Below are 19,973 nucleotides of genomic sequence, written 5' to 3' on the forward strand. Positions count from 1 at the left end.
CCAGCTACTTGGGAAGCTGAGGCAGGAGAATCACTTGAATGCAGGAGGCAGAGGTTGCAATGAGCCAAGATTCTGCCATCGCACTCCAGCCTGGATGACAAGAGTGAGACTTGGTCTCAAAAAAAAAAAAAAAAAAAACTAAACAAAAAAAAAACCCATGGCTAACAATGTACTTTAAAAATTCATTCTAGTTTGAGAAATATTGAACTGACGATTAGAATGATGTTAATTTATGAATGTATTTTCTTATAGTATCCTTCTTTTTGCATCAATTTTGAATTTGATGTATAAATCAGATTTCAAAAGGTGAAACAAGCAACAAAAAATTCAACAGAAGCAAACAATGCATTATTGAAGACACTGAAAAGTCAGCTTAATAAATCCCTCTAAAAGTTGGTTTTGCTTTCCTGATTTGACATTAGTAAGACTATTTTGGTTGTAGAATCATTACCAGTTGACGGTCATCAGTTGGGTATTTTTTAATACAGCCTTGACTTAAAATTTGGCCCCTGTTGTCTCATCAATTAGCTTTTATTTGAATATGATTATTTAAAAGGTTATTGCCAAACAAAGGTGCTTTAATTTGTTCTGATGGCTTTTAAAAAACTCAATCTGGTATTAAAGATCCCAGAATTTTCATGGAAATATTATATTGCCATGCAAATTAGATAAGCATATTAGGCAAATATGAAACTACATTTTGAAATCCTGACAGCATACACAATAGCTAAGACATGTGTTTCATGGATAAAATGTTGAAAAGGTCAAAACTGAAAACAAAACAACCTTACTATTAATTTTAATCTCTAAAGTTTGTTAACTTTATAAAGTAATAAAGTAGAAAAAAATAATTTTCTTTACAAGTATAACTTTTGACTATTTTAAGTTTTCTTGTTTTAAGTTTTTGTTACCTCAATGGGAAAGCATAATATGAGAGATCAAAAAATACTATGACAATTCAACCATCCGAATGTTGGTCCATATTTTCATGGTATGTGAAATAACAGAGGATTAGAAAAGTCTAGCAAACACTGCAAAATGCAACCTCAGTATTAATACTAAAATCTTTCTGGAAAACAATGCTTAAACTTCCCCCTGCAATCAGAAACTAGTCTTCAACCTTCCCCGAGTTCCTGAACCACAAACACTGCCAGCCATATTAAAATATCCAGCAATTACTAAGTAAAGCCTTTAGGAAACTATAGAAAAGACAAGTTTACACTACTTTGTAAAAATGGTAATGTTATTGCGCACATGTACCATAGAGCCTAAAGTATAATAATAATAATAATAATAATAATAAAAAGAATAATAAAAAGAAAAAAAAATGGTAATGTTATGTCTACAATTCTTAACGTAGGAGTTCAATTTAATAACCAGTAAGATTAAAGAAGCAAACAAACTTGGGAAAAACGGCAAGATTTAACAATTTGATACCATGATAAACACCACACAGGACCTTTTTTCAAATAAGATTATAGGTAAATGTTTGCTCCAAAAGTATCCTTTATAATTCAAGAAAATCAAACAAATAGTTTTCTGAGATGATTAATAAATCTTTAGTTTTATACAGCAAAAGGATTATCTCAAAGTTCTATAAAATATTTCAAAATATTAATAAATTTAATGTTTTCTCCAACAGTTTTCACCTGTTTGTAAAATGGCCCACCATCAAAGATAATATGCATTTAGTTTAGAGGATAGATGGTGACGGAGGGCAGAGCAAAGTGGCGAGATAGAAGCCTACACTACTCATCCGCCTACCCCCGCAGAAACACCAAATTTTAACAACTAACTACACACTAAAAGTACCGTTACAAGAGACAAAAAGCAGGTGAGCAATCATAGTGCCTGGTTTGGACTTCATATCACTGAAAGAGACACTGAAGAAGATAGGAAAAGCAGTCTGGAATTGCCAGTGCTACCCCTCCCCCATCCTCCTTGCAGTGGTGGTGAGAATTTGCATGCTTGGGAGAGGGTGAGCACAGAGATTGTCAGGATTTGCATTGAACTCAGTGCTCCCCTGTCACAAGGGAAAGCAGAACCAGGCTGTACTGAGCTGATATATGCCAACAAAGGGAGCATTTGAGTCGACCCTAGCCATAGGGGAATTGCCCATCCCAGTGGTTGGAGACTGAGTTCCAGCAAGCCTCACCACTAGGGGCTGGAGTGCTCTGGGGCCCTGAGTGAAATGAGGGGCAGTCTAGGCCACAAGGACTGCAATTCCTAGACAAGTCCTAGTGCTGAGCTGGGATCAGAGACACCTGACTGCAACCTATGAGACACCAGCCAGGGCAGCTAAGGGAGTGCTTATGCCACCTCTCCCTTAGCTCCTGGCAGCAGCCACCTGGTATGGAGAAATCTACGTGCTTGTGAGAAGGAGAGCACAGTGGCTGACGGACTTTTCATTGAACTCAGTGCTGCCCTGTCACAGCAGAGACCTGGCAGGTTTCATCACCTGCCTGCTCAAGAGCCCCTGGGCCCTGAATAACCAATAGCAATACCCAGGTAATAAATACACCGCGGATACTGGGCTCTGAGACATGCTGGCTTTAGGCGTGACCCAGCACATTCCCTGCTGTGGTAACTATTGTGAAAGACTGCTGCTTGAGAAAAGTAGGGGGAAAGGTAAAGGTGACTGTGTCTTGCAGCTTAGGTACCAGCTCAGCCACAGTAGGGTAGAGCACCAAGCAGGCTCTTGGGGTCCCTGAGTCCAGGCCTAGGCTCTTGGTCAGCATTTCTGGACCTGGCCTGGATCAGAGGAGAGCCCACTGTCCTGAAGGGTGAGTCCCAGGCCTGACAGCATTCATCACAAGCTGACTGAAGAGCCCTTGTGCTTTAGGTGAGCATTAGTGGTGGCCTGGCAACACCCCCACACACCCACATGGGCCAGTGTTGGTGGCCACAGGGAGAGGTTCCTCTGTCTGTGGAAGGTGAAGAATGGGAAGAATTCTGTCTGTCTTGTGGTTTGGATGCCAGCTTAGCCAGAGTAGAATAGAATACCAGGTAAATTTCTAAGGTTTTTGACTTCAATCCCTGGCTCCCAGACAATATCTCTGAATCCACCCGCAGCTTGGGGAAACTCACCATCCTGAAGAGTGGGACACGAACCTAGCTCACTTTGCCACCTGCTGATCATAGGGCTCCAGGGCCTTGAGTTAATTTAAGTGGCAGCCAGGTAGTGGTTACAGCTGGCTGTGGGCAAGATCCAGTGCTGTGCTGGTTTCATGTCTCACCCAGCGCAGTCCCAGTGGTGGTGGCCACAGGGATGTTTATGTCCCCCAACCCCCAGTTCCAAGAGGCTCAGCACAGAGAGAGAGAAAGAGAGAGACAGAGAGTGAGGGGGGGGGGGGAGAGAGAGAGAGAGAGAGAGAGAGAGAGAGAGAGAGAGAGAGAGAGAGAAACTGACTTTGTTTGTTTGGAAGAATGTAAAGGAAAAGAACAAGAGTCTCTGCCTATTAATCCAGATAATTCTTCTGAATCGTATCCAAGAATACTAAGGTGGTACTTATTGTTATTGGGTTTAGGACCTAGGTCCCTTCGAATACCTGGAAAGCCTTCCCAACAAGGATGGGCACAAAAAAGCCCAGCCTGCAAAGACTACAATAAATGCCTAACTCTTCAATGCCCAGACACCAACAAACATCTACAAGGATCAAGACCATCCAGGAAAACATGACCTCACCAAATGAACTAAATAAGACACTAGGGACCAATCCTGGAGAAACACAGATATGTGACCTTTCAGATAGAAAATTAAAAATAGTTGTTTTGAGAAAACAACAACAACAAAAAATCAAGATAACAGAAAGAAGAAATGCAGAATCCTGTCACATAAACTTAACAGAGACTGAAATAATTAAAAAGAATCAAACAAATCTAGAGTTGAAAAATACAACTGACATGCTAAACAATGCATCAGAGTCTCTTAACAGCAGAATCAATCAAGCAGAAGAAAGAATTAGTGAGCTTGAAGACAGCCTATTTGAAAATACACAGTCAGAGGAGATAAAAAAAAAAACAAGAATAAAGAACAATAAAGCACGCCTATAGTATCTAGAAAACAGCTTCAAAAGGGCAATTCTAAGAGTTATTGGCCCAAAAGAGGAGGTACAGAAAAAATGAGGTAAAAAGCTTATTCAAAGGGATAATATCAGAGAACTTCCCAAACCTAGAGAAAGATACCAGTATTCAAGTACATGAAGGTTATAGAGCACCAAGCAAATTTAACCCAAAGGAGACTACCTCAAGGCATTTAAAAATCAAACTCCCAAAGGTCAAAGATAAAGAAAAGATCCTAAGAGCAGCAAGAGAAAAGAAACAAGTAACATACAAAGGAGCTCCAATATGTCTAACAGCAGACTTTCCAGTGGAAACCTTACAGGGCAGGAGAGAGTGGCATGACATATTTAAAGTGCTTAGGGAAAAAACCTTTTACTCTATAATAGTGTATCTGGCAAAAATATCCTTTAAGCATGAAGGAGAAATAAAGACGTTCCAGACAACAAAAGCTAAGGGATTTCATGAAGACTAGATCTGTCCTACAAGAAATGCTAAAGGGGGTTCTTCAATGTGAAAGAAAAGGACATTAATGAGCAATAAGAAATCATCTGAAGGTACAAAACTCACTGGTAATAGCACACAGAAAAACACAGAATATTAAACTGTAATTGTGTTGTGTAAAATACTCTTAAGTAGAAAGACAAAACAATGAACCAATCAAAATAATAACTAGAACAAATCTTCAAGACAAAGACAGTACAATAAGACATAAAGAGAAACAACAAAAAATTTAAAAGGGATGAAGTTAAATTATACAGTTTTTATTCATTTTCTTTTTGCTTGTTTGCTTCTTTGTTTATACAATCAGTGTTAATTTGTCATCAGTTTATAATTATGAGTTATAATATAGTATTTTCAAGCCTCCTGGTAAACTCAAATAAAAAAATACAATGGATACACAAGAAAATAAAAAGCAAGAAATTAAATCATACCACAGATAAAATCACCTTCACTAAAAGGAAGACAGGAATGAAGGAAAGAAGGAAGAGATGGTCACAAAACAATCAGAAAACAAATAACAAAATGGCAGGAGTAAGTCCTTACTGATCGTTAATAACACTCAATCCATATGGACTAAACTCTCCAATCAAAAGACATAGAGAGGATGAGTGAATAAAAAAAGCAAGACCTGATGATCTATTGCCTAGAAGAAACATATGTCACCTGTAAAGGTACACACAGAATGGAAATAAAGGACTGGAAGAAGACATTCCATGCCAGTGAAAACCAAAAAACAGTAGCAGTAGCTACATTTATATCAGACAAAATAGATTATAAGACAAAAACTGCAAGAAGAGACAAAAAGGTCATTATATAATAATAAAGGGGTCAATTCAGCAAGAGGATATAACAATTGTAAATGTATATGCATCCAACACCGGAGTACCCAGATACATAAAGCAAGTGTTATTTGCTTTACTAGAGCTAAAGAGAGAGGTATTTTATCATATATTACAATTATATATTTATATATATAATTATTATATAATATATGATATATATTATTAGAGCTAAGGAGAGAGAAATAGACCTCAATACAATAATAGCAGGAGACTTCAACATCCCACTTTCAGCATTAGATCTTCCAGACAGAAAATCAACAAGGAAACATCAGACCTAATCTGCACTATAGACTAAATGGACCTAATAGATATTTATAGAACATTTCATCCAATGGCTGCAGAATATATATTCTCCTCAGCACAGCATCATTCAAGGATAGACCATATGTTAGGTTACAGAACAAGTCTTAAAACATTCCAAAAAATTAAAATTATATCAAGTATCTTCTTGACTGCTATGGAATAAAATCAGAAATTAATAACAAGGGGAATTTTGGAAACTACACAAACACATGGAAATTAAACAATAGGTTCCTGAATGACCAGTGAGTCAATAAAGGAATTAAGAAGGAAATTGGAAAAATTTATTGAAACAAATAATAATGGAAACAAAACACACCAAAACCTATGGGATACAGCAAAAGCAGTACTAAGAGGGAAATTTATAGCTATAAATGCCTATATATATATATATAAAGAAAAACTTCAAATAAATAACCTAATGATGCATGTTAAAGAACTAGAAAAGAGCAAATTAAATTCTAGATTGATAGAAGAAAAGCAGAAAGAGTAGAAATAAACGAATTTGAAATGAAGAAAACAACACAAAAGATCAAAGAAACAAAAAGTTGGTTTTTTGAAAAGATACAATTAACAAACCTTAGACTAACAGAAAAAAAGAGATAAGATCCAAGTAAATAAAGTCAGAGATGAAACAGGAGACATTACAACTGATACTGCAGAAATTCAAAGGATTGTTAGAGACTATTATGAGCAACTATACGCCAACAAATTGGAAAACCTAGAAGAAATGGATAAATTCCTAGACACACACAACTTACCAAGATCAAACCATAAAGAAATCTAAAACCTGAACAGACCAATGACAAGCAACAAGATTGAAGCCATAATAGTCTTCCAGTAAAGTAAAGCCCAGGATCTGATGGCTTTACTGCTGAATTCTACCAAGCATTTAAAGAAGGAGTAATACAATTCCTACTCAAACTATTCTGAAAAATAGAGGGAAGAATACTTCCAAACTCATTCTATGATGCCAGTATTACCCTGATATCCAAACCAAAGACATATCAAAAAAAGAAAACTACAGGCCAGTATTTCTGATAAGTACTGATGTAAAACTCCTCAACAAAATATTAGCAAGTCAAATTTGACAATACATTAAAAAGATCATTCATCATGACCAAGTGGGATTTATTCCAGGAATGCAAGGATGGTACAATATATGCAAATAATCAGTGTGATACATGGTATCAACAGAATGAAGGATAAAAACTATAATCATTTGAAGCAGGTGGATCACCTGAGGTCAAGAGTTTGAGACCAGCCTAGCTAACATGGTGAAACCCCATCTCTACTAAAAATACAAAATTAGCCAGGCGTGCTGGTGAGTGCCTGTAATCCCAGCTACTCTGGAGGCTGAAGCAGGAGAATCACTTGAACCCAGGAGGTGGGGGTTGCAGTGAGCTGAGATCATGCCACTGCCCTCCAGCCTGGGTGACAGAGACTCAGTCTAAAGAACAAAACAAAACAAAACAAAAACAAAAAAACTATAGTCATTTCAACTGATGCTGAAAAAATTTAATAAAATTCAACACCCCTTTATGATAAAACCCTAAAAAAACTGGGTATATAAGAAACATACCTCAATATAATAAAAGCCATATATACAACAGAGCCACAGCTAGTATCATCCTGAATGAGGGAAAAACTGAAAGTCCTTCCTCTGAGATCTGGAAAATGAAGATGCCCACTTTCACCACTGTTACTCAACACAGGACTGGAAGTTCTAGCTAAAGCAATCAGCAGAAGAAAGAAATAACAGGCATACAAATTGGAAAGGGAGAAGTCAAATTATCCTTGTTTGCAGATGATGGGATCTTATATTTGGAAAAACTTAACAACTCCACACATAAAAAAACTATTAGAACTGATAAATTCAGTAAAGTTGCAGGATACAAAAGCGACATACAAAAATCAGTAGCATTTCTATATGCCAGTGAACAACCTGAAAAAGAAATAAAAAAAGTAATCCTATTCACAATAGCCACAAATAAGATTAAATACCTAGGAATTAACTTAACCAAAGAAACGAAAGATCTCTGCATTAAAAATTATAAAATGCTGGTGCAAGAAACTGAAGAGGACACAAAAAATGAAAAGATATTTCATGTTCATAGTTGGAAGAATCAATATTCTTTTGAATACTACCCAAAGCAATCTAGATATTCAATGCAATCTCTATCAAATCTCTATCAAAATACCAATGACATTCTTCACAGAAATAGAAAAAACAATCCTGAAATTTATATGGAACCACAAAAGACCCAGAATAGCCAAAGCTAGCCTGAGGAAAAAGAACACAACTGGAGGAATCACATTACCTGACTTCAAATTATACTACAGAGCTATAGTAACTAAAGGAAGATGGTATTGGCATAAAAACAGACACATAGACCAGTGGAACAGAATAGAGAATCATACACCTACAATGAACTCATTTTCAAGAAAGGTGCCAACAACATACATTGGAGAAAAGACAGTCTCTTCAATGGTTCTAGGAAAACTGGATATCCACATGTAGAAGAATGAAACTTGACTTCTATCTCTCGCTGCATACAAAAATCAAATCAAGGTGAATTAAAGACTTAAATCTAAGACTTCAAACTACAAAACTAAAAAAAGAAAACACTGGGGAAACTCTCCAGGACATTGGTCTGGGCAAAAATTTCTTCAGTGATACTCCACAAGCCTAGGCAACTAAAGCAAAAATGGACAAACGGGATCACATCAAGTTAAAAAGCTTCTGCACAGCAAAGGAAACAGTCAGTCAAGTGAAGAGACAACCCACAGAATAGGAGAATATCTTTGCAAACTATCCATCTCACAAGAGATTAATAACCAGAATATATAAGGAGCTCAAACAACTCTATAGGAAAAATCTAATAATCTGATTAAAAAATGGGTAAAACATTGGAATAGACATTTCTCATGAAGAAGACATAGAAGACATAGAAACAGGTATATGAATAAGTGTTCAGGTCATTGATCATCAGATAAATACAAATCAAAAGTACAATGAGGTATCTTCTTGCCCTGGTTAAAAATGGCTTTTATCCAAAAGACAGGCAATAACAAATGCTGGAGAGGGTGTGGTGAAAAGGGAACCCTCATACACTGTTGTTGGGAATGTAAATTTGTACAACCACTATGGAAAACAATTTGGAGGATTCTCAAAACACTAAAAATAGAGACACCATACAATCTAGCAATCCCACGGCTGAGTATATACCCACAAGAAAGGAAATCAGTATATTGAAGAGATATCTGCACTCCCATGTTTGTTACAGCACTTTTCACAATAGCCAAGATTTAGAAGCTACCTAAATGTCCATCAACAGATAATTAGATAAAGAAAACATGGTACATATAGACAATGGAGTACTATTCAGCCATAAAAAGAATGAGATCTTGTCATTTGCAATGACACAGATGGAACTGAAGATCATTATGTTAAGTGAAATAAGTCAGGCAAAGAAACACAAACTTTGAATGTCCTCATTTCTTTGTGGATGCTAAAAATTAAAACAACTGAACTAATGGAGATAGAGAGTAGAAGGATGATTACCAGAGGCTGGGAAGGGTAGGTGGGGTTGGGGGGGCAGTGAGAGGGAAGTGGAGATGGTTAAGGAATATAAAAAATATATAGCTAGAAAGGCTGGGTGCAGTGGCTCACGTCTGTAATCCCAGCACTTTAGGAGGCCGAGGCAGGTGGATCACGAGGTCAGGAGATCCAGATCATCCTGGCTAACATGGTGAAACCTCATCTCTACTAAAAATACAAAAAATTAGCCGGGTGTGGTGGCGGGTGCCTGTAGTCCCAGCTACTCAAGAGGCTGAGGCAAGAGAATGGCGTGAACCCGGAAGACGGAGCTTGCAGTGAGCCGAGATCGCGCCACTGCACTCCAGCCTGGGCGACAGAGCAAGACTCCGTCTCAAAAAAAAAAATATATATATATATATATGTGTGTGTGTGTGTGTGTGTGTGTGTGTGTATATGTGTGTGTATATATATGTGTGTGTATGTGTGTGTGTGTATATATATATATATATAGCTAGAAGGAATGAATAAGACCTAGTTTTTGATAACACAATAGGGTGACTACAGTCAGCAATAATTTAATTGTACATTTTATAACTAAAAGAGTATAAACGGGTTGTTCATACCACAACAGATAAATGCTTGAGGAGATGTATACCCCATTTTCTATGAGTGGTTATTACTTATTGCATGCCTGTATCACAGTATAATATCTCATGTATCCCATAAATATATATACCTACTGTACACCCATACAACTTTTTTTTAAATTAAAGGATAAACTATTTTAATACTGGAATCTCTCTCTTTAGTTATATAATTTAATTCTTTCTCTCTCTTTATGTATATAAAATCTCTTCACTATAATTTTTGTTATAGTATCACTACTCTTCAAATAATTATGAAAAATTTGTTACCTGGTGCAATTTTCCCATCCTGAGCTGCGGGACCATCTTTCAGCACATTTTTCACTTGTAGGAACTCATCAGGTCTATCTCCGCCAATAATGGTAAAACCAAATCCCATTGTGCTTTTTTTCAGTGATGCTCGAAGAAGGACACCTTTAAGCTGGGATGGATCTCTTGTGAAGTGTGATTTTTCCATATCTGTGCCAAAATGAGAAGTGGGTTTGAGAACAAAAATAATTACAATGAATATAGCACTCAAAGTCAATCTTTTATACGACTTTTTAATGTTATTCTCAACTTTATCTCTTTCTCATTGCCTTGTCTGCACTTACTTTCAACCCAGAGTCCATTATATGAAGTTAAAATGATACAACCTTTAGTACTCAATTCCTGAAAATTCGGATACTATTCAACTGTACTATAAAACTCAGCATCTACTGAGTTTTAGGTGCAAAGTACTATACCAGGAAGATGAAGTCAAGTGTCACAAACTTATGAAAGAGAGTATATTGAGAATTTTTATAATTCACAGTTCAGGCTTTCTGCAGTCTTTGATTTATAACTGATGGAAGGAGTGAATCTTTTTACTATCAGTAAATAGCTTCATATTTCTATCCCTTTCACTCATGTTTAGTGGATAATTTAGGAAGAAAAATACATAGTTCTTTTGAAATGCCCATTTTTGGGGTTAGATGACCCTAGTGATTCACATCTGCAAATAACAACTTCCTTCCAGAACCTCTTCTCTCTTCTCCTCAACCATGCCTGCCATTAGGGAAGTGACAAAAACTGAGAGAATCAAATTGTGCAGGTTTATAATTTACGAAGTATTAAATTAACTGTAAAAAAAGATTTTAAATGTTCTGCCATTATCTATTTTTTAACAAATTTATTGAGATATAATTCACATACAGTAGAATTTAGCCCTTTCAAGCATACAATTCAATGTCATGCGACTATCAGCATAATCTAATTTTAGAACATTTTCTTCCCTCCTCAAAGGAAATCCCCATGCCCATTAGCAGTCATTATCCAATTTCTCCCCAACCCACATCCATATCCTAGCCTTAGGAAACCATGAATCTACTATCCATGTATAGACGTGCCCAATATAGGCATTTCATATAAACAAAATCAGACGATGTGTGGTTTTTTGAATGGTTTCTTTCACTTGACAGTGTTGTTGAGGTTCATCTGTATTGTAGCATATGTCAGTACTTTATTGCTCTTTATTATTAATATATAATAAATATTAAATTAAATATGTACTTACTAAAGATAAAATATATTTATTACATTATTGCCAAATAATATGCCACTGTATGGATAAACATCACATTTTGTTTATCCATTCATTAGTTGATGGACATTTGGGTTTTTCCACTTTTTGGCTATTATGAATAATGTTGATATGAACACTCACAAGTTTTTGTGTGGACATAATTTTCATTCATCTTGGGTATACACTGAGTGGAATTCCAGCAGTTACTATAAATATATGGTAATTATGTTTATCATTTTGCCAACAGTTGTACTGTCTGAGCTCCCATACCCTCTTCATTCTATTGCAATTTTACTTCACTCTCTACTTGCTCTTGCTAGAGTGACTAATGACCTCCCTACTGTCAAATCCAACATATATTTTTCAATCTTCAACTTCCTTGACATTCCAGCAACATGTGACATACTCAACCTCTTCTCATGGCTGCCTATCCCTACAACCTCATCGCTTGTTACTACCCTACAAATACCCTACGCTGTAACCACACCTACTTGCCTTCTGGCCTTTCAGCACACCATTTCATGCTTCTGTGATTTTAAACATTCTGTTCCTTCTACTTGGTATGCTTTCTTGCCCTTTAAAATTTTTGTCTGACTGCTTTAACTTTTCCTGACTTTTCAAGACCTAGTTCCTATCTCTTCTGCTTTGAGATTTCTCCTGCCCCCTTGACATTCTCCACCAAAGCAGAGTTGGGTACTCCCTTCTTTATGCCACCACTGTAACTTGTACATGTCTATTAATAACAATGAAACTATCATTTATTAGTCAACATGTGCTTAATACCATTGTAGGCACTTTACATCTGTTAATTTACATACTCATAACCACCTTAAAAGGTGGGTACCATTATTATTCCTATTTTATATATGAAGAAATAGGAGCATTTAGAGATTTAGGAAATGTACCCAAGATTACACAGCTGGGATTCAAACCTGCTCCTCAGCTTACCATTATAACTACTATTCTATGATGGCACCTATCTCCATATATTATAACCATCAGTTTCCTGTATTAGACTGTGAACTCTTGAGGGCAAGCCCAGTCTTACTCTTAGTCATTTTTGAATACCTAGTGCCTAGCAAAGCACTGGGGATGTAGTCAGTGCTCAAAAGTATTTGTTAAACTCAAAATGTTTGCTAAACGAAATGCAGAACTTTAGGAGGAGGATCATGTTTTTGAAGAGTAACTATAAGAAAGAATGATTTCTCTCATAGGCAACCGAAGTGGAGAATCTACTGGATTACTACAATATGGCCATATATACCCCTGGTTATTAATGACAAATGAGGGCTGGAAAAGGGATGGGGAGGGATAAGTAGAATGTAAGAACTTCCTGAGCAGTGTTTTCAAAATACACACGACTAGACTCATCAAAATTTCTGGATCTATATTTTTAAAAAAATGCTCCCTAAATGAGTCTGATGTTACTAATACCTACCATCCCACTTGAGACTCAATGATGTAGGTAAATCATTTGGTATATTTAGTATTTATTAATATTGGTTAATGAAGAATCCTCAGTGGTTACAGATGCCATACTTAAGCAATTAACTTGGGAAAAGCTAATGATGAACTAGAGACCTAATATTGGTCTAGCCTTAAACATATAAGGAAACATTCCAATCTTCAAAACAAAATCTCAAATTCATAAAAAAGCTGCCCAAATCCCTTCTCCCAACAACTTCATGCTTTTTGTATACTCCTGAGAAAAATCTCAGGAGTATTCTCATAACGTTCAGATGTTTTATTAAGATTATTCATATCTTTACAGTAACAACTAGACACTCTTTATCTAGTGTCAAAGCCATAGAAATAAAAAGTTCAAACTCACTTTTATTAACTCAGCATACAAATTTCACAAGTTATTCTTAGAAGAAAAGATTGAGAAGAATGCTTACCTGGTTTTGAAGACCCAATTTCAGCCTGTCCTAACTGCTTTTTCCTTTTGGCTTCCTCCACTGGATTTTCAAACTGGGTTTTCTGGTTAAGGTGACTGTAGAATGCAGAAAAATATACATTTCAGCTTAAAATAAAACAGTAACATATTCTTAAATAGTCTATCATACCATTCCATCATCATAGATTAGGGGACAAATATGTATCTTTAGGCTATGGAACATGGAGAGACTGACAGATGATAGCAGAGGGGCTTTCTGTTGCTAAATAAAGTCCTGCAGAAGATGCCAAGCTGTGAAGCTTTTGATATTATATTTACTATAGCTTCTTCGTAAACCTACCCAATATAGCCAATAACGGTTTTCAAAACTATAGCCTTCTTATCTGATGCAATCAGAAGTACTTGTTCTTGGTAATTTAATGTTTTTTTAAAAGGCAGTTAATGATAGAAGGGTTTTAATTTAAGTTTCTCCAAAATGAAGCAAGCTGTAAAGGCACTTTCAAAGAAATTTGTGTGCAGAATCCTTTTTAAATTATATTACTATTACTTTTCCACTGACTAACCTATATCCGTTCAGTAGCAACTAAGAAAATGACTTGCTTTTATCAATTATAGTATAGAATAACTCTTTCACACTTAAATTTCTTCATAATTATGTCATAATTAAATGAATAATTATAACATAGGTTCAACTGGCATTTATGATTTGGGAACATTCACTACTGACTCTTGGAATGCATACAACTCTGTGAGAGAAAGCAGGAAGCCTGGGGAGACTAGCTGCTAGATTAGCCAAAACTATTCAACACGCTATGGGCAACAGTATGTTTTACAGAAGAAAAAGAGCACTATTCTTCTGGCAAGCCAGTTAAGTGGAAGTTGGTTAAGAAAGCAAATGCTGTAAAAAAGATGTTTAGGACCTCGAATAGGTCCAATTCAGAAGCAATGGAAATCATATTCTAACACTTCCATAGTACAAATATATTTCAGCATATGCTACAGTTTTCCACTTTAAGAAGTGAGGCCGGGCGCGGTGGCTCATGCCTATAATCTCAGCACTTTAGGAGGCCAAGGCAGGCAGATCACGAGGTCAAGAGATACAGACCATCCTGGCCAACATGGTGAAACCCCATCTCTACTAAAAATACAAAAATAAGCTGGGCGTGGTGGCGCATGCCTGTAATCCCAGCTACTCAGGAAGCTGAGGTAGGAGAATCACTTGAACCCGGGAGTCGGAGGTTGCAGTGAGCCAAGATCATGCCATTGCACTCCAGCTGGGGCGACAACAGTGAAACTCCATCGCAAAAAAAAAAATAAAAATAAAAATAAAAAAAAAGAGGTGACATGAGTGAACACCAACAATTAAATACCAAATCATGAGAATTTCAGAACATGATTGTCTTTAGGTAGACTGAATATTACAAAATGTACATATAAATAGTCACATAAGTTGAACATTTACTTTGCCTTTTATTTATTTAATTTTTTTCTGGAGACAGGCGCTCATTCTGTCACCCAGACTGGAATGCAGTGGTCCAATCACAGCTCACTGCAGCCTCAACCTCTCAGGCTCAAGCGATATTCCCACCTCAGCCTCCTGAGTAGCTGTGACCACAGGTGTGTGCCACCATGCCCAGCTAATTGAAAAAAATTTTTTTTTGTAGAGATGGGGTCTTACTATGTTGTCCACACTGGAGCTTTGCCATTTGCAAACATTAAGAGTGGTGGTAGAGAAATGGGCAGCAGGGACTAAAATAAAAATTAAAAAATTTAAAAAACCACTTTCAAAAAAAGGAATGTTAGCTTTCTCCATGTCACTTAGGCTACTAGTGCATATCAGTTCCACAACAGACGTGGTTACTTATTAAATAGTTTAAGAGCTCTAAATATGATAAGTGCCACTGGACATTCTTTGGGTTCTGATTTCACTGACACTCAAGTATGCTTCTGCTTCATAATATGAGGGGGATGCCCTGTCCATTGAGTTAACTGTTTAACTCTGTGAAAATAAAAATCCTAGGAACTACTTTAAAAAATTTATTTAGGTACTGATATTTTACATATTCTTTTGAAAAACAACTAAAAATTGACACTCAGAAAAGAATAATAAACCTGTTCAGAAAGAACCTTGGCTCACTTTCACTTTAATGTCATTGGCTAGAATGACTCACTTTGCCACCCAGGCATTAGAACATAAAAAGTAGTAATATGTATTTATATCCTTTGTAATGTGTGGGAGAGGAGAGTAGAAGTATGCAAATGAGTAATCCTTTTCCTAAAAATTTGACAAAAGAATATAAGATTTACTGAAGGAAGTTATTGTCTTCATTATCTTAGACCATCTAGACTAAAATGCCACTCAAAAAAAATAAATAAATAAAAAAGTGAAAATACTGTCCTTTTCATTTAGTTACTCATACCCACACTATTATTAAGATACAACAAATTTTGTTTTCCAAATAACTAGCTGTGGGAAATAAGAGAGGAGAACATTATAGATTATCAGAAAGAAACAAAGCAAACAAGAATGATTAAATATTAGTACACAATTTGGCACATTATCTGTATTAAAATTTTATGTCTAATATCTGGATTTAAAAATTTATCTCAACAAAATATTCTTTCATAAAGAGTTTTAGATGGTTGGGCATGGTAGCTCACGCCTGTGATCCCAGCACCTTGGGAGGCCAAGGTGGGTGGATCACTTGAGGTCAGGAGTTTAAGACCAGCCTGGCCAACATGGTGAAACCCCATCTCTACTAAAAATACAAAATTAGGTGGGTGTGGTGGCACATGCCTATAATCTCAGCTACTTGGGGGCTGAGGTACAAGAATCACTTGAACCTGGGAGGCGGAGGTTGCAGTGAGCCAAGATCGTGCTGCTGCACTCTAGCCTGGGCAAGAGTAAAACTCCGTCTCAAAAAAAAAAAAAAAATTTTTAGTTGTGAAAGCAAGTATATATTTTGACTTTGTCACCTAGGTGCATCAAGACATTTAATGCTTATCACCCTGATCTAATCACTATATATTATGTGTACTGAAACATCACTACGTACCCCCAAAATGTGTATAATTATATGTTAATTTTAAAAAGACATATAATGCAATATAATCAAGACCGCATTTCTAAATATATAAGCATATTTATAGCTTATGCATATTTATATTTATGCATATTATAAGCATATTACATTTTTGGAACAATTTTATTTTAAAAAATAAATTCATCCATTTCAGAATCCCATCCTCTAAAATAAATACAAAGAAAAACTACCACTGCAGTTGGTGCTACTACTATAAGGCTCCTGCCAAGAGCAATCATCGTGCCATCTGGTTTGACAAACTAAGAGAGCCAAAGAGTAGCCATTCAAGTAACAGCTTTTTATCTCCATCAGTAAACTCACTGCAGATTACTATGGTCGAGATTCAAAACCTAACTAATCTGGGAATCAAGCCACACTCCACAGCTCAGCTGACTCCATACTAATGTGCATCTTGAGTACAGTCTGCTCCTTCTTAATCTAATACAAAACCCTCCTGTAAAATGAGCTCATTCTGGGAATAATCATACAAAATCATGTCGCTGCTGCTGTTGCTTCTAATTCAAGCTATTTCATGTACCTCCCTGACAACTAGGGGCAGGTCGCTTCAGGATTTGCCCTAAAGTTGCTTTAATATTATATCTTTGCATAATGGGGACCAGATCATTCAGCTCAAGGTTTTATAACAGGCAAATGACTTTCACCTTTTGACCATGTATTCAAATTCACTTGGAATGGATAATAAAAGAATGAGAATCATTATCTCAGAAATGTTCAGCAGTGTCAATGGCAAATAGCTGATTAGAGCCCAATTTAAATAGACTAAAATTTGAGGGGAAGAAAAAAATCCTGCAAAACCTTTTCAGTTGGCCCCCAAATACTCCTTTGATGTGAAAAATGGTTGTTTCTTCCTTTAACAAAATATGACTTAGGAAAAAATAATAATAAAAGAGCTGCTGTATACTTTTTACATCACAGTATCAGTAAGACGTTAAGTAACACAATGGAAACAAAATTAGCATAGCTTTCAAAGGAATCAAGATATTGAAATTCTAAAGTTATATACTTAAGTGTCAATCTAATTGAGTCATTTCCTTAGGAGACACATTTAATTTTAAGAAGTCATTCCAAAAATCCCTCTAACCACAGTGACTCAAGTAACAACATGCACAATAGAATAAAGACTACAGTTGCAACAGGAGTCAGAGATGCTTACTTTACGGATAATTACCAGGAAACGGCATTGGTTTATGCCTATAAGTGTTGAAACATTAAGAAACAATCATAAAATTAAAGATGATTGTGTTTGTTATTTTTTCAGGTAATAATAACGTTTTGTCTTTGCTACCTAGGCAGCAGGTTTAACTCTTAGTCTCCAGGTAAATAATAATGTTTCTGATACAAGTATTTGCCTGCTGCTAGACACTTGAGGTCAAATTCAATGTTTAGCATCTGGAAAGAAAGCAATCCCAATGGTCATAACAATGTAGCAATTAGATAAAGAAAAGAGAAGGCAAAATTAGACACTGATATTAGCTTAATTTCTCTGGCTAACATAGGCAGGTGTCTGGCACTCCTCTCCAATATATATTTATGTTTAAATTTAACCATAACAGCTGCCTAAGAAGCAACTTTCACCCCTAAAAAGAATACTAAGTTTTCCTTGAACAACTCCTTAAAAGAGAGCACACCTTTAGGTGTATGCTTCAAAACTTCGGATAATTATGTTATAATGCCCTAAAGCACTGCTTTCAGAAGCATACAGTGGTAGTGTGGGAAATGACCTTGATAATTCATCTAGTCCATTGCCCTCATTTCAGTTTTCTATCAACTGACTTTCTCTTTAGAGGCTGTAGTAGTAACAATACCATCTCTAGCTATTAATCCTCTAGGCAACTTCCCCCTTATTCTTTATATTTAGAAATTCAAAGCCAACTTCCAGGAAGCCCAAGGTCAATGAAGTAAATGCTCACTGCTCCTACCTTTTCATTCCCCTAGTTGAAAAACTCAACAGCTGGATCACAGAAGCATAAAGTGCTGTATCCAGTATTCTCTAAAGCTATATGCTGAAAGGAAAACATTTGGGAGAATATTAACTGAGGTAACAAACTTACTCAACATAGTATGTCCCATACTGAGGGTCCTCTATTTTCTCCCAGCCATAAGGAAGCTCTGTAAATAAAGAAAACTGAGTGAAATGCCAGATTCAAAATTGACAGAAAATAATTCACCAGTGAGTGAATTTATTATTTCATTATACTAATATTTGGGAGTCAGAAAGCTGAGGGCTCACTTTCAAGGAACAAACACAATTTAAGTCTGAGTGGCTTCTTCGCCAGCCAGTGAGAATTTCAGCAAGCAATTAGAAGCCCAGAACAGAAGATGACATTAAACAAAAAGGTGTTCATATGAACCACAAGCCATAAAAATGCTAATAAAAATTACTGTATATTTCTTTCATTTAAAAACCTTGATCATGCTGACACGAGACATATTTACCCTTGTAGTCCAATAGAAGAAGCAGGTATCTGTTCAATTTTTTACTATTATACATAGTCATTTTTGATGTTATGTTCAGACCCACTTCTCCTCAAAGGAAACCCTAGCCTTGGACTTTTGTCATTTCAAGTGAGCAATCTAGATTTGCTTAAAACCTACAAAAGTACCTGCTTTCTCTTGGTGAACAAGATCTGAGTATCTGAAGGAACACTAATCTAACTACCACAGTGCTTTGTGTAATCTGTATTTGTGAACGATAACAAATAAATATCTTACATAGCATTTTTATATATTACTAATTCTCAGTAAGTGACCAATAAAATATAACCAGAAATACTGAAGGTAGTTGAATTTCTGAAAATTAAAACAAATCTCTAGCCTTTTCAACATGAACTGACGTGAGCTTTTCAATGTGAATGTGAATCTTTTCCCTCCCACTTTGTCTGCATTCCTTGTAAAGTTAAGGTTTCTGAAGAACCATCTTATTAGTAAAACATGGATAATAGGTTGGGAGGAATGTTCCTAGCAGGTGGTTCTAGTCCTATCCATTTTATATAGCAGTTGAGCAAAAAAGAATTTTTTAAAAAGTCCACTGTTGTGCACTATGATGTCCCACGCTTTTATTTTCAATTTCTCTTAAGAGTGCTTCTGCTCTGCTGAAAGACACACACACAAAAAGTACACTGGACAGCAAACAGGTTTAGAAAGCATCACAAGACTTATTAGTTTTATATCATTTAGCCTCAGTTATGACATACCAACTTTGTAAGTAAAAATTCCATTATAATAAACTTGCCAAGCTATACTGTTTTACTCTAAGAAAAATTATTATTCTGCATTCAGAATATAAGAAAAGAACAGATGACTAGCCTCCTGGTGAAAACGTCTGAATTACCCCTGCCCCATTTTCCACCATACTTTTCTACATATATATTGATTGGTGGTTTCAAAGTTTGATGAGTTTTTGTTTTTCCTTTGAAGGACCTGGTTGAAATGTCTCAGGTGGGAAAGATGAGAACAAATGAAATATTAAAATAGTTGAAAATGTGAGAAGAGAACAAAACATTAAAAAGAACTGAGATGTACTTTAGTTCACTTTAATC

The 19,973-nt window shown here is 36.0% G+C and overlaps 2 protein-coding genes across 8 annotated transcripts in view; one reads left to right on the forward strand and one right to left on the reverse strand.

The window, feature by feature from the left end:
• Positions 1-10,414, forward strand: part of PHTF1 (putative homeodomain transcription factor 1) — a 129,143-nt gene extending 118,729 nt beyond the window's left edge. The window contains exons 19-20 of one of the 2 annotated variants that reach the window (XR_008495748.1): positions 1,643-1,834; positions 10,285-10,408. The gene's annotated coding sequence lies outside the window, so the exon portion shown is untranslated. Of the gene's footprint in view, positions 1-1,642; positions 1,835-10,284 lie in introns of both variants that reach the window. The other variant, XR_008495742.2, reaches the window with a different exon arrangement.
• The window catches only part of MAGI3 (membrane associated guanylate kinase, WW and PDZ domain containing 3), a 287,494-nt gene that overhangs the window by 46,282 nt on the left and 221,239 nt on the right, over positions 1-19,973 (reverse strand). For all 6 annotated transcript variants that reach the window (XM_063651781.1, XM_054463525.2, XM_063651787.1 and 3 more), the window contains exons 7-9: positions 18,486-18,543; positions 13,332-13,426; positions 10,161-10,349 (exon numbers count right to left, since the gene is read on the reverse strand). In XM_063651781.1, the coding sequence (XP_063507851.1) occupies positions 10,161-10,349; positions 13,332-13,426; positions 18,486-18,543 (342 nt within the window). The remainder of the gene's footprint in view (positions 1-10,160; positions 10,350-13,331; positions 13,427-18,485; positions 18,544-19,973) is intronic.

This window comes from Pongo pygmaeus, chromosome 1 (genome assembly GCF_028885625.2).
Source record: "Pongo pygmaeus isolate AG05252 chromosome 1, NHGRI_mPonPyg2-v2.0_pri, whole genome shotgun sequence".
NCBI lineage: Eukaryota > Metazoa > Chordata > Mammalia > Primates > Hominidae > Pongo > Pongo pygmaeus.